Source organism: Hippocampus bargibanti, linkage group LG19 (genome assembly GCF_051943395.1).
Source record: "Hippocampus bargibanti isolate YZ-2025 linkage group LG19, ASM5194339v1, whole genome shotgun sequence".
NCBI classification, from domain to species: domain Eukaryota; kingdom Metazoa; phylum Chordata; class Actinopteri; order Syngnathiformes; family Syngnathidae; genus Hippocampus; species Hippocampus bargibanti.
The window spans coordinates 616,985-643,028 of NC_142752.1; the positions used below are offsets into that span (position 1 = coordinate 616,985).

General features: G+C 46.5%; 4 protein-coding genes and 1 pseudogene across 9 annotated transcripts in view; 1 reads left to right on the top strand and 4 right to left on the bottom strand.

The window, feature by feature from the left end:
- The window catches only part of LOC148883414 (collagen alpha-1(XII) chain-like), a 71,003-nt gene extending 64,071 nt beyond the window's left edge, over window positions 1-6,932 (bottom strand). For 4 of the 5 annotated variants that reach the window (XM_089022414.1, XM_089022413.1, XM_089022412.1 and 1 more), the window contains exons 1-3: window positions 6,774-6,908; window positions 5,391-5,513; window positions 433-549 (exon numbers count right to left, since the gene is read on the bottom strand). In XM_089022414.1, the coding sequence (XP_088878540.1) occupies window positions 433-549; window positions 5,391-5,469 (196 nt within the window). In that variant the 5' untranslated portion in view covers window positions 5,470-5,513; window positions 6,774-6,908. Of the gene's footprint in view, window positions 1-432; window positions 550-5,390; window positions 5,514-6,773 lie in introns of all 5 variants that reach the window. The other variant, XM_089022416.1, reaches the window with a different exon arrangement.
- A 1,342-nt stretch (window positions 6,933-8,274) lies between these two features.
- On the bottom strand, window positions 8,275-12,063 carry cox7a2a (cytochrome c oxidase subunit 7A2a). The gene is made up of 4 exons (XM_089022465.1): window positions 11,924-12,063; window positions 10,407-10,496; window positions 8,499-8,583; window positions 8,275-8,410 (listed from the first exon to the last, which is right to left on the bottom strand). Exons 1-4 carry the CDS (start codon window positions 11,942-11,944, stop codon window positions 8,352-8,354), a joined length of 255 nt encoding a protein of 84 aa, XP_088878591.1. The 5' UTR covers window positions 11,945-12,063; the 3' UTR covers window positions 8,275-8,351.
- Window positions 12,064-12,680: 617 nt separating this feature from the next.
- Window positions 12,681-19,750, top strand: LOC148883416 (myosin-6 pseudogene; annotated as a pseudogene). Its single transcript, XR_016118378.1, has 2 exons — window positions 12,681-18,868; window positions 19,182-19,750. The product of XR_016118378.1 is annotated as a myosin-6 pseudogene (transcript).
- Window positions 19,751-19,890: 140 nt separating this feature from the next.
- On the bottom strand, window positions 19,891-21,089 carry LOC148883417 (complement C1q tumor necrosis factor-related protein 3-like). The gene is made up of 3 exons (XM_089021426.1): window positions 20,903-21,089; window positions 20,696-20,833; window positions 19,891-20,222 (listed from the first exon to the last, which is right to left on the bottom strand). The coding sequence occupies exons 1-3, from the start codon at window positions 21,069-21,071 to the stop codon at window positions 19,951-19,953; spliced, it is 579 nt and encodes a 192-aa protein (XP_088877552.1). The 5' UTR covers window positions 21,072-21,089; the 3' UTR covers window positions 19,891-19,950.
- Window positions 21,090-21,610: 521 nt separating this feature from the next.
- On the bottom strand, window positions 21,611-25,584 carry LOC148883418 (zinc finger and BTB domain-containing protein 1-like). Its single transcript, XM_089021425.1, is given in 4 exon segments — window positions 21,611-22,924; window positions 22,927-23,174; window positions 24,034-24,531; window positions 25,372-25,584. Coding segments are annotated over 3 exon segments (1,659 nt in total). The 5' UTR covers window positions 24,528-24,531; window positions 25,372-25,584; the 3' UTR covers window positions 21,611-22,007.
- Window positions 25,585-26,044: the final 460 nt, after the last annotated feature.

Consider the following 26,044-nt stretch of genomic DNA (forward strand, 5'->3'; position numbering starts at 1 on the left):
GAATGAAAATGATTTTTTTTTTTTGCCCGCAGTCTTTCTTGACAGTTCTAATAAAGACGATGTGCGCATCAAATATTGTGTATTGATGTGAAGATAATTGAGGCATCTGCTTAGCCGTAAACGACAAGCAATCGTGATTTAACTTCTGCTACGTTTTCATGGCGTGATATTAAGATGATTTCTCCTGACTTTGATGTGTCGCCCTAGGCCGAAAGGCGTTGTGGGGGGTGGCAAGGGATGGGCAGTCAAATTGTTTTTCCCTCGAGGCCTGTAAAATAATGCTTTTCACCAATTTGTGTGTGTGTATGCGTGCATGGCGACCTAATTGCAGGGTGCGTCTGTGCTCGTTTTCGTGGCGGGGTGAGGACAGGATGGGACAGGACAGACGAGGACGGGACGGGACGGGATGGGATGGGATGGGAGACGGTCTACCTGAATCAGAAGTTACGTGGATCCTGTAGCCGTCCAAGTGCGAGCGCGGCCTTTTCCATGACATCTGCACCGTCCGTTCATCCACGATGTGAAAAGTCAAATCGGACGGTGGTTCCACTGCGTACATAAAAAGCCACCAAAAAGTCAATAAATCAAACGTGTTGGGATGCTAATACGCACAATTAGTGTACTTTGTGTTGTTAGTTGGAGCGCACGACATTCCGGAAGGTGACAGGTGGCAAAGAAAGGCTAATGTCAATGCTAACGCTTTGGTTATTGTGCGTGTTAGCGCCCCAACACGTTTTATTTTTATTTTTTTGGGGCCCTTTATTATAATAATACATTGCGTTTTTAAGCGCCTTTCAAAACGCTCAAGATCACTTTACAGTCATAGATTAAGTTTTTCTGTGGGTGAGCAGCGGCAGCAACACGTGCCAGCGTTCACTCAGCCCGGACTAACTCAAATAGATAGAAAGCTAGCCATATCTGGCTAACTAGCTAGTGATATATGGCTAGCTAGCTAGCTAGTGATATCTGGCTAGCTAGCTAGCTATCTAGTTGTTTGGCTGGCTACCTAGCTAGCTATTTGCTGTCTATTAGCTATCTAGCTGGCTATCTATTAGCTATCTAGATCGCTAGGTATCTGGCTGGCTAGCTGTTAGCTAGCTGGCTAGCTTTCTATCTTTACCTGTCTGTAAAAATTCACACAAAACAGTCAAATAATAGATGACATCTGCAGCTATCTAGCTAGCTATCTTCCTAGCTAGTTGGCTATCTATTAGCTACTCAAATGGATCAAAGGCTAGCTGGCTAGCTCATAGTTAATAGCTAGCAATCTGGCTGGCCAGATGGCTAATGGATAGCTGGCTAGCTTGCTTTCTATATATTTGAGTTACTTCGGGGTTGAGTGAACGCTGGCGCGTGTGGCTGCCGCTGCTCACCCACAGAAAAAAAAACTTATTCTGTGACTGTAAAGTGACCTTGAGAGTTTTGAAAGGCGCTTAGAAATCAAATGTATTATTATTATTATAAAAAGCACCAAAAAAGAAAGAAATAAAACGTGTTGGGATGCTAACACACTATTTGTGTACTTTGTGTTGTTAGTTGGAGCCCACGACATTCCGGAAGGTGACAAGCGGCAAAGAAAGGCTAACGTCAACGCTAAGAATTTGGGTCAAAGTTGAGGTATCCAATCAACGGCCCGCGGGCCATCGGTGGCCCAGCCGGAAGCCACGCGACTCCATTTTCTGGCTCACTTCTGGTATTTTTCCGCAAAAGTTTGCTGTCTTAAAACATTTTGCGGCGGCCATTTTGATCCAACCAACGTGAAAGACAAAATGGCTGACAAAAGAATCAGGAAGTGGATTGCGTCGAAGCTTTTCTTTGCCGTGACACATGAAAATGCTCCCAAAAGATGTTTTCATGTTTTCAGAACGGACGTCAATCCAACACTTTTGATTGAATCGACCAACACGCTAGTTGGCTTTGGGCCGTGGTGGCGACCATAACAGGGAGAACTTGACTGTTTTTGATGACGGGGGGGTTGTTGGTTTTTTTTGTGGGTTGGGGTGGGAGGGGGTGAGCAAAGAAACACACAGTACGCACAAATGTACATGATGACAACGTGTACATGACAAGTTGCAGGCTACAACTTGATAACAAAAAGGCTCATGTACACAAAGACCCTGTGGTCTTTGTGGAATATTTTCAGGGGATATTCTTCGGGTTGGCGTGAAAAAAAAAAAAACACACAAAAACTAGCAAGGTACCTAGCTACTTTGCTTTTTTTCCACTTTAAACACATTTGAAAAGTCGACTGAAACAACGACAAACAAACTAGAACGTGAGCTGGCAAGCTAACTCATTAGCGGTGGCGAAGATTTTAACCTCATTGTCGTCGCATGAGTGGTTGCTAGCTTTTAGGTGCAGATCGACTGCAGATTGAGGCCCACTACATTGCTGGATTAAAATTTACGAATTAACTAGCTGGCTATCGAGCTAGCAATCTGAGTATCTAGCTAACTATTTGCTATCTATTAGCTATCTATCTAGCTTGCAATCTACAGTATTGACTGTCTAGTTAGCTATCTACTGTATTAGCTAGCTAGCTTGATTTCTATCTATTTGAGTTACTTCAGGGTTGAGTGAACGCTGGCGCGTGTGTCTGCCGCTGCTTACCCACAGAAAAACATTAGCAATATAGCTAGCTATCTATTAGCTGTCTTGCTATCTATTAGCTGTCTAGCTTTATATCCTTTTGAGTTACTTCCGGGTTGAGTGGATAGCTAGCTAGCTAGCTTCCCATCTATTTGAGTTACTTCCAGGTTGACCTAGCTAGCTATCTATTAGCTAGCTGTCTGGTAACCTAGCTAGCTATATGTTTTGCTATCTATAAGCTAGCTAGCTATCAGTTATATATTAGCTAGCTAGCTAACTTTCTACTTGTTATTCCGGGTTGAGTGAACGCCGGTGCGTGTGGCTGCCGCTGCTCACCCACCGCAAAACTTATCCTGTAACTGTAAATTGACCTTGAGAGTTTTGAAAGGCGCTTGGAAATCAAATGGATTATTATTATACAAACGCAAAAAGTTTGCATTTAGCATTAGCAACATGCTAGTACGCCAACAAAGAAATAATTGCCGTCTTAGCCAAATTTTGGACCTTAGCTGCAACTTGCAATGACGACAACGGGTCAAAAGGTCACGATCGGTGGAAAAAAGCAGACAAAGCAACGACAAAATCTGGTTTTCTTTCTTTTGTTGTCCGATGCCAACCGCAGCAGCAGCAGCAGGTGAAGAATATCCCAGCAAAATATTGTCGTGAAGTCCGGGCGCAGGGGCGGACTTAACTGGCAAGGTGACACGACGGCGCGGGACAATGCGAATGGTGGAAGGACCAACCTGAACAGCGAGTTGTGGCTTCTGCTTCCCGGGAAGAAAAAAAAACGTAAATGTGTCCAGGAGACGTCGGTGGCTAATGGTTCCGCTTCCTCAGTTTGACTTGGTTAGCCCGCAAAATGCGTTCGGGCTGGTGGACGTCATCGATCAAAAACGGTGCTGGTGCTCGCCGACATTTTACAAGGCAGATTTTTTTTGAGGTTTCATTTCGTAGCAAGTGTCAAAGGTCAAGGGTGTCAAAGTGTTTTGTTTTTGTTTTGTTGCCGTGTGGGCCATTTTGAATTTGGGGAAGCCATTAGCATGTTTCATCCCCTCCTAATATGACATACACAACAAATCAATAAATAACTAGTTTTTCAATTTGAAATCAATAATAATGACTGTTTTTGTGGTTTACGTGCCACCATTTGGAATTTTGGTTCAGATCAGGGAAATAACAAGATCCCGGATTAGCCATTTGACTGAATAATGAGTCATTTAGGTTGCTCGCTCATTAACTAGTCTCATAGCTAGCTAGCTAGCTGGATAGATGAGCATGGAATTTCACAAGTTTGATTTGCTTTGGCGGGCCGAATAAAATGATAAAATAAAATAAAATGATTTTGCCCCCGTGCCTTGACTTTGACACCCATCCTCCATATTGTCTTTTTTTTTGTTCCAATAAAGTCCAACTGCATTTTATTTCACTTTTCACGTTCACAGTCGCTTTTTTTTCTTTTTTGAAGGATGGCGCACTTGGAATAGTTGCGTTTTAGCCCTCTTGACGGCCCAAGGCGCTCCTGAACGCGTACGTTGGGTTGACGAAAACTGTTTTTTTGGGGTGGGCGGGGGTGAAAAAAGTTGAAGAGGCGCCGCAGGATGGTTTCAAACCTTCTGGAAGCCACAGCAGGTCAAAGCGAACAGATGCTTTTTTCTTCCTCAGACTTTTTCTTTTTTTTTTTTGAAGTCTTTGAGCGCTCTTAATTTGTGTCATTTGGGAGAAAATAAGCAGACTGATTGCTTTCCTCCCCCCCCCCCTCTTTCCGCCCTCCACTTTGGTGTTCGACTTGTGGAAAAAAAGATGAGTTGAAGTCATATTTAGTCTCCACGTTCCATGAGGAGAAATCAGCCCGCAGGAAAGTTGGCGGCAGGCCTAATGGCCGCTTTCCCCTCTTTTTTCTTCGGTTTCTTTTCCCACAGAGCGCATGGAGGGTTTATAGCGAGGTCGCCGCCTGGCGGCCACGCGAGAGATTGCATACGATTTACTTTAGTGTTTTTTTTTTTCATTTTAGCCCTCAAAAAGCAACCTTGAAGATAAACACATTGTGGTTTCTTTTGTTTTAATCAATGCAAAAGTTTGCATTTATTTGCCTTATTTTCTTGTATTTTTTTGAGCATTTATCAAACGGTTGTCGGTGTCATTTTAATTTTGAATTGTGTCATGCCATCAACCATTTGATAGATTAGATTATTTTTTTATATTTTTATTTTTTATTTAAAAAGGGAATTATTGATCTTTTTAACTTTTTGTTCACTTTGAAGACAAATAAATGGCATAATTTAGGGAAATATGTATTGGACTTAATTTTTTGTGTGTTATCTGACTGATATTTGTTTTTTTTCCCCACCCCTCATCCAGAGCGGACACACACACACACACACACACACACACACACACACACACACACACACACACACACACACACACACACACACACACACACACACACACACACTCATTTGACTTGCTGAACAAAAACCACATACATCAGGATTTAAAAACAAAAACATCGTCAACATGTCAGATTCATATTTGTATCATATATATCATATATATATTGAGAGGAATGAAGGGATTCGAACCCTCAAGCAGCATCAAATACAAATAAAGAGAGATGATCACGTTAGCAGGCAACATTTGAAACATGGATAGCAATTTTTTTTCAGTTCATATTAACACTTCATGAGACAACAAACACACACACACACACACATGAATGACCCACCGCCAGAAAAGGCAGAAAGGTGAAAGGTCAAGTGAAAAAGAGGAGGCGAGTACGGGGGTGGTGTTGGTGGTCTTACCTTGGGCTTGGGCCGAAGAGGCGAGCGCCAGAAGCGCCAGAAGCGCGGCGGCGACCACAGTCGGCCCACTCTTCATCATTTTGGCTTCCTGTGGCTCACCGCAGCGCGGACCACGTCTGCCAACTGCGCCGCCATGACGACCACGACATGTGAGGAGGGGGAGGAGGGCGACATGTGAGAACGCGGGAGAAAAAAATGGGAGAAAAGGGGAAAAGGGGAGCAGCGGGCTGCCTGAACTTGAGGAGAAAGATCAAAACGTGTGGAGGATGAAGAAGAAGAAATACGAGAAGGAACTAGCAGAAGAAGGGGGGGAAGGAGAAAGTGGCCATTGCTTCTGGATGGAAAGAAGAAGCCAGAGGAGGACAAGGAAGGAGAGGAGATGTAGGCAAAGAAGAGAGATGGGAACCACAAATCAGGAGGTGCCATGGGGAAACAAGGAGCATCCAATTAAATGGACAAAAAAAAAAAAAAAAGAACGAGCCGCAAAAGGACCACCGGGAGCCACAAGAAGAACAACCCGAGGAAGGAGAAGGTCCAAAAAAAAGACTGATACCTTCACCCAAGTCAAAAGGAACGAATTAAGGAGAGCAACTTTTGGACTTTGAGGAACGGAGATGACGAGATGGTCACCATGGAGATCGTTGAAGACGTATACACACACAATCGGGTTGAAAAAGGTATTTTTTTAGACTTGGAACAGATTAAAACATTTTACATTGATTATAATGGAAAGTTATGTTTCGGTTTTTGAACCAATCGGTTTTCAAGCAGGTTTCTGGAACTGATTAGGGTCGGAAAACTCAGGTATCACTCTTGTCCTTTCATAATTTTGCTTCTGTGTTACTTCCTGGTTAGAGTCAACGCTGAGGACATGTACATACACACACAAAATCGGGTTCCAGGAGTTGACTCGCAACGTCCATTAAATAAAAAGTTACGGATTGTTTTTATAGTAGTTTACAAATGACCTTATCACAGGTTTATCCAGTTTATGCTGTAGAATAGTTAAAAAGCGCTTTTAAAAAGTTATTTTTTTAGACTTGGAACAGATTAAAAAAAATTACATTGATTATAATGAAATGTTATGTTTTGGGTTTTGAACCTATCGGTTATACAAAGGTTTCTGGAACAGATTCGGGTCAAAAACCGAGGTTGTCCTTCCATAACTTTGTTGCCGTGTTACTTCCGGGTTAGAGTGAACGCTGGCGCGAATGACTGCCACGGCTCACACGCACATAAAAAAAAAATCCTATGACAGTAAAATGTCCTTAAGAGTTTTGAAAGGCGTTTCAAAATCAAACGTATTATGATGAAATGAACAAGGATGAGGCTATTAGATGACATCATCGAAGGGAGACTTTCAAACGTTCAAGTGGGACCAACCTGAATGAAGCTTGCTCAGCAAAGGGTTCCACCACCGAGAAGACGACGATGGAGATGATGGAGGACAAGATGGAGGAGGATCTCGTGCGCTTCGCGGAGGTGTTGCGAGCTTGTGGCCGCAGCTCGGCAGGCGTCGTGGATTTTTTTTTCCTCCCTCCAAGTGGGCTGAGCTTCCCCCATTTTCAAAGGGGGAGTGGACGCAAAGGGGGACGGTGGGGGGTGCCCACACCGCAAACACCGAAAAGCCACTGGAGGAAACTTGGAGACTTCTCACGCGCGCTCATTGCGTCATTATTCACTTACTTTGGTCTTTTTAAAAGACTACACGCGGGAGCCCTCTGGTGGCCACCGCCGAAAGCGCCGCGCGCATTGTCAACTTTTAATAATAATAATAATCATAATAATCCATGTCATTTCGAAGCGCCTTTCAAAACTCTCAAGGTCACTTTACAGCCACACGCGCCGGCGTTCACTCAACCCAGAAGTAACTCAAATAGAATAGTAAGACAAATACTGGATGTAGATAGAAAGCTAGCTAGCAAGCCAATAGATAGCTAATAGCTAGCCAAATAGTTATAGTACAGTATTACAGGAAAGACAAAGAGCAAATTCTAAGCAAATTCTAGATTAGTCAGATACCTGAATAGAAAGTGAGCAAGCTAGCTAGCTGGGTCGCTATCGAGCTAACTAGCTCGATAGTTTAGCATGGAATTTCACAGGGTTGATTTGCTTTCACAGACCGGATAAAATGATGTGGCGGGTCAGATTTAACCATTAACACCAATGTATTAGATAGCTAGCTTTCTATCTATTTGAGTTACTTCCGGGTTGAGTGAACGCTGGCGCGTGGCTGCCGCTGCTCACGCGCAGAAAAATGTATCCTGTGACTGTAAAGTCACCTTAAGAGTTTTGAAAGGCGCTTAGAAATTAAATGATTATTATTAGCGACCTGGCTGGCTAGCTATCCATTAGATATATAGCTGGCCGGCTATCCTTCGAGCATCTGTAGAAAACACGTTGCAAATTACATACAGTGATACCTCAGCTTACAAACTTAATTGGTTCCCAGAAAGTGTGTGTAAGGCGAAATGTGTGTCTTCCAAACATTCATTTCCCATAGGAAACCATTAAAATGAGAATAATCTGTTCCCAGGTCCCCATAAAACCCAATTTTCAACCAAATAAGCCTTAACAACTACACAAAATAGACATTATTTTATGTATAATAAATGTGTTATGGTATTGTAATTAAAGAAATAAAGTGTACTGTACAATAGTCGTTTTATTTACCTTTGTGACGGTTGTTGATGGAATGGACAGCTTTTTGTGTCAAGTGTGTCTCAAGGAGCTCTGGGTTGTACATTTTAGAAGTTGGAACATTGCAACAGCATTTCAAATTGTACACATGGCTTGTCCTGGTTATTATCATTAGAACTTTTAAGCTTTGAAATGGTACTTTGCTGCGTCTTTGATTTCTACGAAGACAAAAAGGGGCGGAGGGTGGCGGATTGGTCATGACAAGTTTAATTGATCTGACGGGGAAATAAATAGTGATCCCAACACCACGTGGAGGCGGAGTCACGCTTTTTTCTGGGGGTTGGCCGCCTTTAGCAGCTCGTACACCACGTAGCCCGCACCTGCGCAGGTACACACACAGAAATGTGTTTGCGAGGTCAGAGGTCAACAAAATGCAGAATTGGTCTTTTGCAAATGGCGCGGACTGACCCACGATGGTGAGCGTCATGGTGAGGCGGTAGAGCAGCGCGTCCGTCGTGCCGCCTTTCAGATGAACCGGGATGCCGTTGTCTTCCTGACAATCGCACACATGAGAAAAAAAAAACGTCAATGTAGGCCGATGTCAACATCGAGTCCAAATAAAAGCGTCAAAAAGAGATTCCAACAGCTGGAATGTTGATGGGCTCGAGGGGGGGGGGGGGGGATCATAAGGGGACTTTTTTGGGGGGAGATAAAGAAATGAATTTTTATTGATCGGATTTTTTTCCCGGAAATGGATTACGCCACTGTTTGAAAATAAATAAATAAATCCCGAAAAAAATGCCACTTTTTTTGTTTTTTTTTAAAGTGGAAAATTAGCCATTTCCATAAATCCATTTTTACTGCCACTTTCTGAAAAAAATGTCACTTTTTCTTTTAAAACATGAAAATTCATAAATCATTTTTTTACTTATATGGACTATGATGGCAGTTTGAAAAAATAAATCAGACCAAAAAAAGCATTTTTTTTGTTTTAAAAAAAAGATGAAAATGAGCCATTTTTATAAATCCATTTTTTACTTAAATGGATTATGCCACTTAAAAAATAAGGAGATGAATATCAGCAGTTTTCATAAATCAGATTTTTTTTCTTAGATGGATCATAACACTGGAAAAAAAAAGATGAAAATAATCCATTTTCATCAATCACGTTTTTTTTTTTTTTTTAAATATGACGTCTCGTCATTTGGGGGATTTGTGAATGGCATCACACTTTCCACTGCAACATTTGGGGCTGAGCTCTTTTTTATTTTTATTTTTTGTCTGGTAAACAAAATCTCAAAAGTGGACTGCGATGTGCTCTTTTGAAAAAGGACATTATTATTATTACTACGATCATTATGATTACTACTATTATCACTATTACCACTACGACCGCTATTATTGCTATTATCGCCATTACCGCCATTACCGCTATTATCCTCTTATCGCTATTATCATTATTATTATCATCATTATCGTCATCATTATTACTATTACTACGATTAATACTATTACTACTATTACCGATACTATTGCTATTATTGCTATTATCGTCATCATCATTATTATTATCATCATTATTATAGCTAAAAATGTGTGTGTGTGTATATATATATATATATATATATATATACACATATATATATATATATATATATATATATATATATATATGTGTGTGTGTGTGTGTCCTCCATCTTTCCCGATTTTGTGCATCCTCTTCTCTCAGAATTTTAATAATAATAATAATAATAATAATAATAATAATACATTTGATTTCTAAGCGCCTTTCAAAACTCTCAAGGTCACTTTACAGTCACAGGATAAGGTTTTTCTGTGGGTGAGCAGTGGCAGCCACATGCACCAGCGTTCACTCAACCACAAAGTCACTCAATAAATAGCTAATAGTTAGCCAGATAGCCAACAGCTATCCAGCTGACAGCTAATAGCTAGCTAATGGATAGCATATACATAGCGAATAGATAGCCAGATAGCCAACAGCTAGCTAGCTTACAGCCAGCCAGTGAGACAGCTAATAGCTATCCAGCTAGCTAATAAATAGCCAAAGAGCCACATTGTACTTTTCAACATTTGAGCAAACTTTTCAGGGCCATCTCAACACTTGCCGCTCAACTGCCATTTTGAGCAGAAAATTGATGGTCGGGGCTTTGCTGATTTTTCCAAAGTGGCCACGTGAGCGAGCGAGCGAGCGTGCGTGCGTGCAAGCGCTACGTACGAGATGCCAACATGCTAACCTCAAGTATGTTCCACATTCATTGAATGGAAATGACGCCGTCTACATCTTGTTACAATTAAGTTAGCAAGAAAATCAGAAGCGTCAACATGAAATATGCGGGTGCGAGGAACCGCAGGTACCTGGAACAGCTTCTGGTTCTTGGGGACTCGGTTCTCCACCGCTCTCCGAGCAGAACCGCAAAAGGTCCGCCGCGCCACCTGCTGGAGAGCCTGGGTATGACACAATAACACACCATTATGGGTTTTTTTTTGCTGCTGTAAAATTCCTCCATTTTGAGACAAATAACGGTTCATCCAATGCCTGTTGGCTATCTATTTGCTCTTTATTAGCTATCCATTAGCTAGCTGCATAGCTATTAGCTGTCTAGATGGCTGGCTAGCTATGTATGGCTATCCATTTGCTAGCTGGCTAGCTGTCTGACTATCTTCACTATTTATTGGCTATCCATTATCTGGCTATCGATTGGCTTTCTATCTAATTGAGTTACTTCGGGGTTGAGTGAACGCTGGCGCATGTGGCTGCCGCTGCTCACCCACAGAAAAACTGATCCTGTGACTGTAAAGTGACCTTGAGAGTTTTGAAAGGCGCTTAGAAATGAAATGTATTATTATTATCATCCTTATCCTTAACATTATTATTATTATTTTATTTTTATTATTATTAGATCTGGACACATTGACAACGCCGGACATTTGCCGATGCTGCCATCTAGTGGCTTTCACGCGAACAACACAGATCCGTTCGTTCCTACTGCACGGAGAAACTTGGGTACTTTTTGACCAAATTGAAAAATTCCCAATGTATTTTCTCTCATGTTAATCTAATAAACAACACTTTGCAGTTTATCGTAGCCTTTTATAACGTTTAATGCTTGAATATTTCGATTCATCAAAATATAAATGAGCAAATATCAACGATGGAATGCAGGCAGATTTTCCTCAGAAATCCAAAATGGCCGTCGCTGAATACTAGCAAAGAAAATTGCGAGCTCTAGAAATATAGATGTTTATGCTTCTTTTTGCTTGAAACGTGGCAGTTACGGAGAAAAATAGATATTCTACTACTTCTATGAGTTAAAAAAATACAACATAGTCGCCTTTATAAACTATAGTGTTAACAAAAAAAGCCTAAACTTCAATCAATTATTTCCCCCGTTTCTCGTTGTCGTATTGGGAAATTTCAAGAACCAGCGTGGAGGCAAACGTGTGTGATACGTCATCATAAACTGCAAATCTTGTAAAATTCCACGAAAAACCATGACGTACTTCACAAAAAAATGCAATGATTTAAGACTGCGAGTACAAAGTGCGCTCGCTTCACTGGACAGAAACAATCGCGGTGGAATATAGCCAACTGTAGCGTACCTACTTAAAGCGAAACCCTTATTTTGGCGATGAATACAACGATTATGCCAAAGAGGTTATTTCGTATTCAATGGTGGCGCTTGACGACTGAAATGAAAACTTCCACGCGCGTCAACGAGACGACGTCAGCTGCCTTTGACCCCTAGCAGACACTTTGAGGCCAAACGGAGCCCAAATGGAGACGTCGTGCTAAATTATTCTCGGTGCAGAACAGCAAAATCAGCAAACGCTCAAAAAAGGCGAACGAGCTGCGAAGGGCGAGGAGGACTTACAAAAACGCTGCGATTCATCATGCTGGCTTGATTATTCTCTTGCAAGGACGCAAAAGACTTCCGCTTATCGCGTTTCCGCCTTCTTCTTCTTTTTAGCTGTCTGCCTCCCACGACATACAATGTCCTCTACTGCCCCTGTGCGGCCGTTATTAGAAGCTCATGGGTCACCTTGGCCGCTTCTCGCAACAAACTCAAATAGTGACTCTCAAACTCCGAAAGTTTTTTTTAAACGTTCAAATCAAGCAAATTTGTGACATTAAATCTAGCAAATGTGTGACTTTAAACATAGCAAATTTGTGACTTTAAATATAGCAAATATGCAAGTTTGAATGTATCAAATTTGCGAGTTTGAAACTCGTTTAAATCTCGCAAATATGCAAGTTTAAATCTATCAAATTTGCGACTTTAAATCTAGAAAATTTGAAAGTTTGAAACTCGTTTAAATTTAGCTAATTTGCGACTGCATTATTTAAAGTCCAATTTTTTTGAAGAACAAATAAAGTTTTACATAAAAAAAACGTTACTTACTTCGACTAAATAAATGTGTGTGTGTGTGTGTGTGTGTGTGTGTGTGTGTGTGTGTGTGTGTGTGTGTGTGTGTGTGTGTGTGTGTGTGTGTGTGTGTATGCGTGCGCCCGTGTGCGTGAGACTAATTCCAATGATATACTGTGGAATTTCAAATGAAGAGTCCATCCGGTCCAAGACAGGCTTTGGCCACAACACCTTTGACTGGTCTCTGCTGGTGACTTCATATAAAAAATAATAATAACAACGTGTGAGAAGGACAAAGGTAATAAAAATATATAACAAAGTAATTATCTTTCCATTGTTAGCACAGACAGTACACTGTCCCCGCGCATGCACTTTTTAAAGTGTCCCTCAGATAATGTTCTAAAAGAAGCGACGTGAGGGCGGAAAAGTCACCTTGATAAGCCGTGATGGTGCCCTTCCTAATATGGCGTCCTGACAGTCCGAGGTCACCGCCGTGACCTTGCCGCATCTCATCAGACACATTTAGCATCCATCTTTTCTCTCTTTTCCTGCCTGGTCTCCTTGTTTGGTATCACGGGCGCCTTTAAAAAGAGGTTCCACGTCTCCCGGCGACACAGTGCATCTTCTCCATCTTGGTATTCACAATGTCCGACATCGCGATGGGCGAGTTTGGCAAGGCGGCTCCGTACCTCAGGAAGTCGGAGAAAGAGCGTCTGGAAGCTCAGACCAGACCGTTTGACATCAAGACGGAGTGTTTTGTGGCGGACGACAAGGTGGAGTACATGAAGGGAAAAGTCCTGAGCAAAGAGGGCGGCGTGGCCACGGTGAAGAAGGAAGACGGGACCACCGTGAGCGCAAAGGAGGCCGACGTCCACCCGCAGAATCCTCCCAAGTTTGACAAGATCGAAGACATGGCGATGTTCACGTTCCTCCATGAGCCGGCGGTGCTGTTCAACCTGAAGGAGCGTTACGCCGCCTGGATGATCTACACCTACTCCGGCCTCTTCTGCGTCACCGTCAACCCATACAAGTGGCTTCCCGTCTACGATGCAGAGGTGGTGGCGGCCTACAGAGGAAAGAAGAGGACCGAAGCCCCTCCTCACATCTTCTCAATCTCCGATAACGCATACCAGTACATGCTGACGGATAGGGAAAACCAGTCGGTCCTCATCACCGGAGAATCCGGAGCTGGTAAGACCGTCAACACCAAGAGGGTTATCCAGTACTTTGCCAGCATCGCCGCGGTCGGTGGCGCGGCCAAAAAGGACGCCAGTAAGGGGACGCTGGAGGATCAGATCATCCAAGCTAATCCAGCTCTGGAAGCCTTCGGCAACGCCAAAACCCTGAGGAACGACAACTCGTCTCGCTTCGGGAAGTTCATCAGGATCCACTTTGGAAACAGCGGCAAACTGTCGTCGGCGGACATTGAGACGTACCTGCTGGAGAAGTCCCGGGTCACCTTTCAGCTCAAAGCTGAAAGGAACTACCACATCTTCTACCAGATTCTGTCCAATCAGAAGCCAGAACTGCTGGACCTGCTGCTGATCACCAACAACCCATACGACTACTCTTACATCTCCCAGGGAGAAGTGACGGTGGCCTCCATCAACGACTCGGAGGAGCTGATGGCCACCGACAGCGCTTTCGACGTGCTGGGCTTCACCGCAGAGGAGAAGATGGGCGTCTATAAACTGACGGGCGCCATCATGCACTACGGGAACCTGAAGTTCAAGCAGAAGCAGCGGGAGGAGCAGGCCGAGCCCGACGGGACCGAGGCGGCGGACAAGTCCGCTTACCTGATGGGTCTTAACTCCGCCGACCTCATCAAAGGTTTGTGCCACCCTAGAGTCAAGGTAGGCAATGAGTTTGTGACCAAAGGCCAGAGCGTGGACCAGGTCTACTATGCCATCGGTGCCTTGGCCAAGTCCGTGTACGAGAAGATGTTCAACTGGATGGTGGTCAGGATCAACCAGTCGCTGGACACCAAGCAGCATCGGCAGTACTTCATAGGCGTGCTGGACATAGCCGGCTTTGAGATCTTTGATTTCAACACCTTTGAGCAGTTGTGCATCAACTTCACCAACGAGAAACTGCAACAGTTTTTCAACCACCACATGTTTGTCTTGGAGCAAGAAGAATACAAGAAGGAGGGAATCGACTGGGAGTTCATCGACTTTGGCATGGACCTGCAGGCTTGCATCGATCTCATCGAGAAGCCGCTGGGGATCATGTCCATTCTGGAGGAAGAATGCATGTTCCCCAAAGCCAGCGACCAGACCTTCAAGTCAAAGCTCTATGACAACCACCTGGGCAAGAACAAAATGTTTGAGAAGCCGCGGGCCGCCAAGGGAAAAGCGGAGGCTCATTTCGCCCTGGTCCATTACGCCGGCACCGTGGACTACAACATTACAAATTGGCTGGTGAAAAACAAAGATCCCCTCAATGAAACCGTCGTCGGACTCTACCAGAAGTCCTCACTTAAGCTTCTCAGTCTGTTATTTTCCAGTTACTCGGGCGCCGACGGTGGCGACAAAGGCGGCAAAGGAGCCAAGAAGAAGGGCTCGTCCTTCCAGACGGTGTCGGCCCTTCACAGGGAGAACCTCAATAAGCTGATGAATAACCTGAAGACGACCCATCCCCACTTTGTACGCTGCCTGATTCCAAACGAGCGCAAGACTCCCGGAGTCATGGACAACTGTCTGGTCATGCACCAGCTCCGTTGCAACGGGGTTCTGGAAGGCATTCGAATTTGCAGGAAGGGCTTTCCAAACCGCGTCCTATACGGAGACTTCAAACAGAGGTACCGCATACTCAATGCCTCCGCCATCCCCGAGGGTCAGTTTATGGACTGCAAGAAGAGTGCCGAGAAGCTGCTCTCCTCGCTGGATATTGACCATACGCAGTACAGGTTTGGCCACACCAAAGTCTTCTTTAAAGCCGGCCTACTCGGAACCTTGGAGGAGATGCGAGATGAACAGCTCTCGCGAATCATCACCAGAATCCAGGCCAACGCCCGTGCGCTACTCATGAGGGCCAGCTTTGCCAAGTTAGTCGAGCGCAGGGATGCCCTCATGGTCATCCAGTGGAACCTCCGTTCTTTTCTGAGCGTCAAGAACTGGCCTTGGATGAAACTCTTCTTTAAGATCAAACCCTTGCTGAAGAGTGCCGAATCCGAGAAGGAGATGGCCAACATGAAGGACGAGTTCAACAAGTTGAAAGAAGCCCTTGAGAAATCAGAAATACGTCGGAAGGAGCTGGAGGAGAAGATAGTGACTCTCCTCCAGGAGAAGAATGATTTGACTCTGCAAATTCAGTCCGAGCAAGACACGCTCACGGACGCTGAAGAACGGTGCGAGCAGCTCATCAAGAGCAAGATACAACTGGAGGCAAAGCTCAAGGAGGCAAATGAGAGACTGGAGGATGAAGAAGAACTGAATGCAGACCTCACGGCCAAGAAGCGAAAGTTGGAAGATGAGTGCTCAGAGTTGAAAAAAGATATCGATAACCTCGAGCTGACTCTGGCCAAAGTTGAGAAAGAGAAACACGCCACAGAGAATAAGGTGAGGAACCTGAGCGAGGAGATGGCGTCCCAGGACGAGAGCATCTTGAAGCTGACCAAAGAGAAGAAAGCGCTGCAGGAGGCTCACCAGCAGGTCTTGGATGATCTTCAGAGTGAGGAGGACAAAGCCAACACCCTGACTAAATCCAAAGTCAAGCTGGAGCAGCAGGTGGATGACTTGGAAGGCTCCTTGGAACAGGAAAAGAAGGTCCGGATGGACCTGGAGCGCTCCAAGAGGAAGCTCGAGGGGGACGTGAAGCTCGCCCAAGAGAATTTGATGGATTTGGAAAATGACAAGCAGCAACTGGAGGAGAAACTCAAGAAAAAAGACTTTGAAGCATCCCAGATGACGTCCAGACTGGAGGACGAGCAGGTCGCTTCGGGACAGCTCCAGAAGAAGCTGAAGGAAAACCAGGCCAGGATCGAGGAGCTGGAGGAGGAGTTGGATGCCGAGCGGGCGGCACGGGCCAAGGTGGAGAAGCAGCGCTGCGACCTTTCCCGTGAGCTGGAGGACATCAGCGAACGTCTGGAGGAGGCGGGCGGAGCCTCGTCGGCACAGGTGGAGCTAAACAAGAGGAGAGACGCCGAATTCCAGAAGCTGCGGCGAGAACTGGAGGAGTCCACCCTCCAACACGAGGCGACCGCTGCCGCGCTGAGGAAAAAGCACGCCGACAGCGTGGCCGAACTCGGGGAGCAAATTGACAACCTCCAGCGGGTCAAGCAGAAACTGGAGAAGGAAAAAAATGAGCTGAAGCTCGAGCTGGATGACTTTTCCTCCAGCATGGAGAGCATGGCCAGGAACAAGTCCAACGTTGAAAAGATGTGCCGAACAATGGAGGACGCCACGGCAGAGTACAAGAGCAAATACGAGGAGGCTCAACGATCCGTCAACGACCTGACCACCCAGAGGGCCAAGCTCCTCGCTGAGAATGCAGAGTTTGGACGGCAGATGGAGGAAAAGGATTGCTTGATCTCACAACTCACAAGAGGGAAGAATTCATACAACCAGCAGGTCGAAGACCTTCGCAGGCAACTGGAAGAGGAAGTCAAGGCGAAGAACGCACTGGCACACGCCGTGCAGTCGGCCCGCCACGACTGCGACCTGCTCCGAGAACAGTTTGAAGAGGAGCAGGAAGCCAAGGCTGAGCTGCAGAGGACCCTGTCCAAAACCAACAACGAAGTCTCTGCGTGGAGGAACAAGTACGAAACCGACGCCATCCAGAAAACCGAGGAGCTGGAGGAAGCAAAGAAGAAGCTGGTTCAGAGACTGCAGGAGGCTGAGGAGGCCATCGAAGCGGCCAACGCAAAATGTTCCTCGCTCGAGAAGACGAAGCACCGACTCCAAAATGAGATTGAGGACCTCATGCTGGACTTGGAGAGGTCCAACGCAGCTTCCGCCGGTCTGGATAAAAAACAACGCGCTTTTGACAAAGTCCTGGCGGAGTGGAAGCAAAAGTTTGAGGAGTCCCAATGTGAGCTGGAAGCCTCCCAGAAGGAGGCCCGAACTCTCAGCACCGAACTCTTCAAACTGAAAAATGCCTACGAGGAATGCCTGGATCACCTGGAAACCACGAAGAGAGAGAACAAGAACCTTCAGGAGGAGATCTCGGACCTTAACGACCAGCTCGGCGAGGGTGGCAGGAGTGCGTGTGAGCTTGAGAAGATGAGGAAACAGCTAGAGCAAGAAAAGGCGGAGTTACAGGCGGCTCTAGAGGAAGCCGAAGGCTCGCTGGAGCACGAAGAGAGCAAAATACTCAGAGCCCAACTGGAGTTCAACCAAGCAAAGGCGGACATGGAGCGGAAAATAGCGGAGAAGGACGAGGAAATGGAGCAGGCCAAGAGGAATTACCAGCGTGTGGTGGACTCGCTCCAGTCGTCTCTGGAGTCCGAAACCAGGAGCCGCAATGAAGCGCTGAGAGTGAAAAAGAAGATGGAGGGCGACCTCAACGAGATGGAGATCCAGCTCAGCCAAGCGAACCGGCAAGCCGTCGACGCCCAGAAACAACTGAAAAGCCTACAGGTTTTCGTGAAGGACACCCAGTTGACACTGGACGACGTGCAGCGCGGGAACGATGACCTGCGGGAGAACATCGCGGTCCTGGAACGTCGAAACAATTTGATCCAGGCTGAGTTAGAAGAGGTCAGGGCCGCGCTGGAGCAGACGGACAGAAGCCGCAAGCTGGCCGAGCAGGAACTTACCGACTCCACGGAGCGCATGCAGCTCCTGCACTCTCAGAACACCAGCCTGATCAACCAGAAGAAGAAGCACGAAACGGACCTCCTCCACCTGCAAAGCGAAATGGAAGAGGCGATCCAGGAGAACCGCAACGCCGAGGAAAAGGCAAAGAAGGCCATCACCGACGCGGCCATGATGGCTGAAGAGTTGAAGAAGGAGCAGGACACCAGCGCCCATCTGGAGCGCATGAAGAAGAACATGGAGCAGACCATCAAAGACCTCCAGCACCGTCTGGACGAAGCCGAGCAGATTGCCATGAAAGGTGGCAAGAAACAACTCCAGAAACTGGAAGTTCGCATCAAAGACCTGGAGAACGAGCTGGAGGCGGAGCAGCGTCGAGGGGCCGAGTCAATCAAAGGCGTCCGCAAGTACGAACGCCGCATCAAAGAACTCACCTACCAGACCGAAGAAGACCGCAAGAACGTGACTCGACTCCAGGATTTGGTGGACAAGCTGCAGGTGAAGGTGAAATCGTACAAACGCGCCGCAGAGGAGGCGGAGGAAACGGCCAACGGCAACTTGGCCAAAGCACGCAAGCTCCAACACGAGCTGGAAGAAGCGCAGGAGAGAGCCGACGTGGCAGAGACGCAAGTCAACAAGCTAAGGGCGAAAACCAGAGATGGCGGAAGCAAGAAGAACCTGGATGACTGATTCACAAGTAAGGCACCTGTCAATCAAAAGTGGATTCATCAAAAGATGGCATTCTCAGAAACGTGTCACAAACCTCACGTCAACAGCCGTACTCTCATTTGGTGCGTTTCATTTTGGGTGTTTTTAGCTATCGACTAGCTCGCTAGCTAGCCTTCTATCTAGTATTTACTTCCGGGTTAAGTGAACGCTAGCGCATGTGGCTGCCGCTGCTCACCCGCAGAAAACTTCTAAAGTGAACCATAAAGTGTAAAGTGACCTTGAGACTTTTGAAAGGCGCTAAGAAATCAAATGTATTTTTGTTATTATGATTATTTTCGCAGGTTTGTTTTGGGGCGACCGACGAGAGAAAATAAATGACGTCACTCTGCAACGAATGTGAAGTGGAAGAACACGAAGAAGAAATAAACAAAAAGAAGAAGAACAACAAAAACACCGGTTGTGACGTACTTCTTTGTACATTGAATGTTTTATCTCCAAATCATCCCGTGGCCTTCATCGTGCGCCTTCTCGAGTCATTAAATCGCAATCTGATAATCGCACGTCACACCTGAAAATAACACTCAATAAAGGGTAAAATAACCGGAACCAAGTTGACGGAGCTTCCTTCTTCGACTCTTCAAAATAAATGTTCTTGTCACGAATGACTTTCTCTGTGTCTTTGTGTTGTCATATTATTTGTTATTTAGCTTTTTTGTGTTTTTATTTTCTTTCAAGATGGCGCCGCGATGGCTGCCTTTCCGGCAGCTCTTGTATTTCCTTTTTCTACTTATTTTTCATTTCCTCTTCCTTTCACAACGCCGTTGCTGTGTTACTTCCGGGTAGAGAGAACGCTGTCGCGAATGGCTGCCGCGACTGAACCGCACAATAAATAAATAAATAAAAGTTCTTATCCGGTGACTGTAACGTGTCCTTGAGAGTTTTGAAAGGCGCTTACAAATTAAATTCATTATTATTAGTATTATAATGTCGCTTGCTGACGATGTCACCAGTAAGCCTCCGGTTTGATACAGCACACACACACACATAAAACACGTTAAACGTCGCCATTTTTGTTTAATTCGTGTACGTTTCTGCGAGCCGATGCGACCTTCACATGCTTTTGAGGAGGTAGCCGCTAAAGGTGCTGAGTCGACTCTGGTCGAAGATGCTCTTGTTGGCCCACAAAGTGACCCACAGCTTGTCTCCTGCCTCCAGTACCAGCGGCATCCCGTTGGTGGCGCTGCTGAACGTGCCTTGCGTGTCGTAAATGGCGAACATGTTGACGCCGTTCTTCATCACGGCCGCGTTCAAGGCCCCCGAGTTGCCCACGTTGCCGTTGAAGAGGATGAAGTAGAGACCCCGAACAGGAGCCGTGAAGATGCCTGGGGAAGGGAGAGAGAAGTGGTTGGGGGAAGGACAAGATCACTTTGTTTTTCCGCCTCCCAAAGATGATGGAATAGATAGAAAGCTAGCTAGCTAATAGCAAATAGCTAGATAGATAGCCAATGTTTCCTGACTCAATTAGCTAGCTAGCCAGCCATATAGCCAATAGATAGCCAGCCAGCTAGGTAGTAGCTACTCAAATGGATCAAAAGCTAGCTAATAGATAGTTAATAGCTAGCTGGCCAGATGGCTAATAGTTAGCTGGTTAGTCTGCTTTCTATCTATTTGATAACCTATCCTGTGACTGTAAAGTGTGACATTGAGTTTTGAAAGGCGCTTCAAAATGAAATCTATTACTATGATATGACCTCATTAGCATGACTAAGCCTACGTGGTAACGACCAAAGAAGTCTGTTGTAAGCACGATGTACCATTCAGTGGTTTAAGTGGAGAGGGCGGGGCTACTTTCTACCTGTGTTGGAGTCGTAGCCGTTCCCCACGTTGGTGATGACGTTCTTGAACACCAGCGTGGTGTCGGTGTTGAAGGGGCCCAGGTGGGTCCAGTCCGGCGTGGCGACCAACGCCGCCGCAAAGGACACCGGCGGTTTAGCTAGCCACACAAACCGCAAAGAGAAGACTCGGCATTTTTCCTCCGTTAGCGAACGTTTCATTCACCGACCTGCTTCGGCCGCGTCCTTCTCCAGCTTGTCCACCCGCGCCGACAACTGGTACACAAGGGTGTTAGCGCCCGGATCCGCCAAGGCGCTTCGTTCGTCGAAAAACATCTGAGCTCGAAGGCTCCCGACGGCGCACAGAAGGAGCAACGCGGTCAAGCACGAGGACGCCATTGCTAAAAAAATGAGCGGCGATTGCTCGTCGGATGGCCACTATTTAAGCTAACGTCCTAGCAAAGGTCGTTCACCTTCGCGACGGGGGACTTTGCTCGCAAACATTTGTACAAACGCAACGAACTTGCACAGCAAAATGCGCCGCCGTGTTCGTCCAAATTAATAAATAACATATTGATCTTTCATCCCTTGGTTCAATCCTGAACTTTGATTGCAAACATTAGTTGTTTTTTTTTTCCCAATTCTGAAGCAGACGGTTTTCAGCTAATCGGAGCGGTCACCGATATTTGATCCGCAAGTGTCATCGTTCCGAAAACTGGTCACATGACCTGTTCAAAAAGGCTCCAGAAGGTGTAAGGCAAAAAGTGTGTATTCCAAACATTAATTTCCCATAGGAAATCATTAAAATGAGTGTAATCCATTCCCAGGTCCCCATATAACATAATTTTCTACTTTTCTAAGCCTTAAAACTACACAAAAGATACCTTATTTTATGTATAATAAATGTGCTATGGTATTGTCATTAAAGAAATAAACTGTACAGTATAATAAAGTGGTTTTATTGACCTTTGTGATGGTTGTTGATTGCTTGATGGGATGGAATCAGCATCAGCATTAAACACTTGATGAGGAACGTAGCCTTCTTCTTCCACCATCTTGAGGAATGATTCCTTGTAAGCTTTGGCGGTCAGAAATGGCTGCCTCACCATGACGAATAAGACTATGAATCCCTGTACGACGCTTAAAGTTCTCGAACCATCCGTGGCTAGCCTTGAAATCATCAATATATTTTATGTAGAACAAATGTGCTATGGTATAAGACAGTACAGTATGATAAAGTCATTTGTGATGGTTGTTGATGCTTGATGTGAAATGAGAAAGAGTTTCAAAGGTTGTACATCTTGGAAGTTGTGATATTGCAACAGCAAACCCAACCTAAAGCCGCTTGGTGTGCCGGAGGTTATAGTGCGTGCGCATATCCTTGCGCAGGCGGAACTTATCGCCGCAGACGCCGCAGACGTAGAGGTGCGCGTCCATGTGCTCCTCCAGCTGCCGGCCTCCCGGAAAGATCTGGAAGCAGACCTGGCAGATGGCCTCGCCGGCGGCCAGGTGCGAGATCATGTGGCGCACGTGGTCGTGCTTGAGGAAGGTGCCCTGCCGGCACACGGGGCAGACGTAGCGCGCCACCCCGCGGTGCATGTCGGTGTGCAGGCGCAGCTGGCGCTCGCGCAGGAAGCGCTTGCCGCACGTCTGGCAGGTGAACTGCTTGTCTTTGGTGTGCACCGTGGAGTGCTCGCGCAGGTGGCAGCGCTGGAAGAAGCCTTTGCCGCAGACGCCGCAGAAATGCTTGCGGCGGTGATCCGGGGGGCCGCCGTCGCCCTCGCCGTCGGGACGGAAGGTCTCCGCCTCCGCCTCGTCCGACTCGCCGCAGCGCTCGGCGTGCTCGTGCAGCTGCCGCCCCTTAATCAGCACTTGGCCGCAGCGTCCGCAGGCGCAGATGTGGCCGAGGTGACTGGACAGGTAGTGCGCCGACTTGTCGTCTTCGCTCAGCGCCGCCCCGCACAGCTCGCAGGGGGCGCCGTCGACGCTCTCCTCTTTCGCCGCAAAAACGTCCGGGGAGGCGGCGGAGGAGTCGCTTCCCGACATGAAGCGCCGCTCGCTCGCTTTCTCCACGCCGGAGACGCCGGGCGGCGTCTCACGGTCCTCGTCCACCGCGCGCGGCGCCACGCCCACCTCCTCAGGCTCCGCCTTGATGGCGGATCCCGCCCCCACGCCGCCGCCGCCGCCGGGCGTCCGCCGCTCGTCAGCGCTGTCCGAAACGGAGTCGTCGTCGCCGCCGCCGCCGCCGTCCGGTCTGCGGCGGGCGCCGAGGTCTTGCGGTTGGTGCAGGTGAGGATGTGCTCCATCAGAAGTTTTTCGCAGCTGAAAACGAAGCCGCAGTCGTCGCAGGTGAAGGTGCGGCCGAATCGAGGGCGTTCCCTCAACGCCGAACTCCTTCCGACGTTTCGCTTCCTCAGGTCGCACGGTTGCTCCGCTGCTTGCCCGCCTTCTGCCACGGCGGCGCCCGCCGCTTCCTCGGTCGCGGGCGGCGCGCCCAGGTACCTGCCCAACGAATACAGTGATACCTCGGCTTACCAACTTAATTGCTTCCCAGAAAGTGTGTGTAAGGCCAAAAGGGTGTATTCCAAATATTAATTTCCCATAGGAAACCATGAAAATGAGAATGATCCGTTCCCAGGTCCCCATAAAACATCATTTTCTACTAAACAAGCCTTCAAACTACACAAAATAAAGCATATTTTTGTACAATAAATGTGCTATTGTATTTTAATTAAAGAAATAAACTGTATAATAAAGCCAAGGAGCTCTGGGTTGTACTCAAATGTATGATTATCATATCATCATTATATTATGTGTGCGTTACTTCCGAGTAACTAGCTGGTTCCCTTGCTTGTCTTTTCTCTTCAAATTGTACATTGGGCGGGTTATTTGTGGAGCCTGATTGATGGGATATTTTAACCTTGCAGTCTACACTCTGCCTTTGAACTATCAATAAAGTTGTAACGAGTCCAAATTTCACTGTGTGTTTCTGTAATTGATTGCTGGTGTATTTCTACCACGGATCTTGACCAATCACGTGCGGCTTCAAACGAAGACTACTACCATTTCTGCTCGTTTGCGAACGCCACATCACTCATTGTGGCGCTCCGTGTCAATATCAATAAAGTTGAAACGAGTCCAAATTTCACTGTGTTTTCGATCCATTTTCTCACCTTTCACTTGACATTTTTTTTTTTGCCTTTTGTTTTTTGTTTGTTTCAAGCTCTGTCGTCTGCCTTACCTGTGTCATTTACTCACAGCGAGAGCGTTCATAAGCCGAAAAGTTCATTATCACTGCAATAATCGCTCAAATCATAATAATGGACAGACGCCATTTTGAAAAGAATTGTTGGTCGAGTACCTGGCGCAGCTGTTGACTTTTTTGCCGCCGTCGCCGATTTCTTGCCTCTGCCGCTCATACATCCGAACGCCAAACAACATTTTGCCGCAGGCGGCCGCCGCCGTGGAGCACTCGGGCGTCAAACCGGACGCGCCGCGGATCTCCCGCAGGTCGTCCAGCGAATCGGGGATGTAGTACATCTGCAGGTAGATCATGGACGCTTTGAGGTCATCAAAGTCAAAGGTCGCCGCCGCGATGCGTCCCAGGTACATGAGCTGCAGGATCAGGTCGAAGCACTCGGCGCTGATCTGCAGGTCGCTGAGGTCCAAGCGCGCCGCCCCCTGCTGGTCGCGAATGAACATCATGCGGAAGTAGGAGCTGCAGGCCGCCAGCACGGCCTTGTGGGCCCGGAAGTAGATGTCGCCGATGGCGATGAGGCAGTCGCACAGGAAGCCCCATTCGCGCTGGTTGTTCAGTTGCCGCAGGACGTGATCGCCGTGGCTCGGACGAGCCATCGCCCTGCGGGTGGGCAACCACACGCGTGTCAAACAAACGCCACGTCTGAGTCAAGGAAATTAGCCTTTTCCGAAACAGGCAAAAAAATTATAGCTGGAGCCGCTTCCATTGTTTTGACACTGTATAGCTTTATTTGGTTGTATCCTACATATGAAATCAATCAATAAAGGTCCTGTTTACATCATGAAAAAGTATTCAAGTATTTAAAAAGTAGCATAAAAAAACTAGCAGCTACTTTCTGACGCACTATGAATGTGTTCTACTTCCGGAAACCGGAACAACAACACTCCGAGCAAGTTATTAGCTCTGATTTGACGCAAACAAGAGGCGCCACCGAATATATCGCTTTTTGTGGTCACTGTTGTACTTTTTGGGGGATCAAAGACTCCAAGAAGCAAGAAGGAAAGTGAATTGGGGGTGACGGAGAGAGGAAGGGAGGCATATTGTGCCTCACGGCTTAGCTAACAGAGAGCGAGAGGCTAACAAGCTAATAGGCATTACGACACCGGATGTTTCAGGGTATGCGCCTACAAACTAAAAGCGCATGAGAAAAATAATACACGACGGTCGGCGTGGGCGGTCTCTACTATCATTCAGGATATTTGGAGCAATTACTGTCTCTTAAGCACCACCTAGCGGGTGTAAAAATACAAACAAAGTCACTTGAACTGCTCCAAAACCTTTAACTTTGAAAGGGGAAACAGGAACAAGAGCTTGCGTGCGACCGCTTCGGACGCAGACGGCAGAGTCTCTCCCGCAAGCAGACCCGAAACCCCCGCAAAAAAACACGCAAAGCAGCCCCCCCCCCCCTCCCGCACTCCGGGCAGCGCAACACCGACTCACCGCAAGTTCCGAGGCCGACGGAAGAGCTCGGAGGTCGGCTAAAGATGGGCGGAGGCTCCGCGGGAAAAGGGCGGTTCCTCTGCTGGGGGGAAAAGAAGTTGTTTGATGCCGAAGAAGAAGGAAGGCGGGAAAAAAAGAGAACAAAACGAAGAAGAAGCGATTCGTCCTCCTTCAACTAGCACTCGTTTCAACTTCCGCACAAGCTGCTCGTTGCTCACTAGGAAGAAAATAAAAGACTTCCGGTTGAACGGGGCGCCTTCAAAATAAAGTTCCAGCTTCTGGCAATGCACAGACAGCAAACAATACAACAACAATAATAATAATAATAATACATTTCATTTCTAAGCGCCTTTCAAAACTCTCAAGGTCACTTCACTAACTAGCTAGATAGCCATATAGCTAATAAATAGCCAGCTACATGTGCTAATAGATAACAAATGGATAGGCAATAGATAGCCAGCTCGGTAGCTAGCAAACAATACAATACACCCTTATTTCTATAGCGCTTTCCCATAAAGCGCTGAACAAATCAGTTAATATAAAGTAAACTAATAAACACAACACACGGCAAAGACTATCATTAATATATAGCACACACAATAGATTTGAAAAGATTATGTCTATTCATTTTATGAATATGAAATGTGCGACACCAGAGTAGATGCACTTTAAT

Bases quoted from the DNA above. Each gene is read 5' to 3' on its own strand.
- LOC148883417 (XM_089021426.1), bottom strand. From the start codon at position 21,071: ATGGCGTCCTCGTGCTTGACCGCGTTGCTCCTTCTGTGCGCCGTCGGG. The intron at 20,834-20,902 runs GTCGGTGAATGA...TTGTGTGGCTAG, and splicing joins GAAGGACGCGGCCGAAGCAG to CTAAACCGCCGGTGTCCTTT. The intron at 20,223-20,695 runs GTAGAAAGTAGC...TCCCTTCCCCAG, and splicing joins CGGCTACGACTCCAACACAG to GCATCTTCACGGCTCCTGTT.
- cox7a2a (XM_089022465.1), bottom strand. From the start codon at position 11,944: ATGATGAATCGCAGCGTTTTT. The intron at 10,497-11,923 runs GTAAGTCCTCCT...TGTCATACCCAG, and splicing joins TGATGAATCGCAGCGTTTTT to GCTCTCCAGCAGGTGGCGCG. The intron at 8,584-10,406 runs GTACCTGCGGTT...TGCGATTGTCAG, and splicing joins AGAACCAGAAGCTGTTCCAG to GAAGACAACGGCATCCCGGT.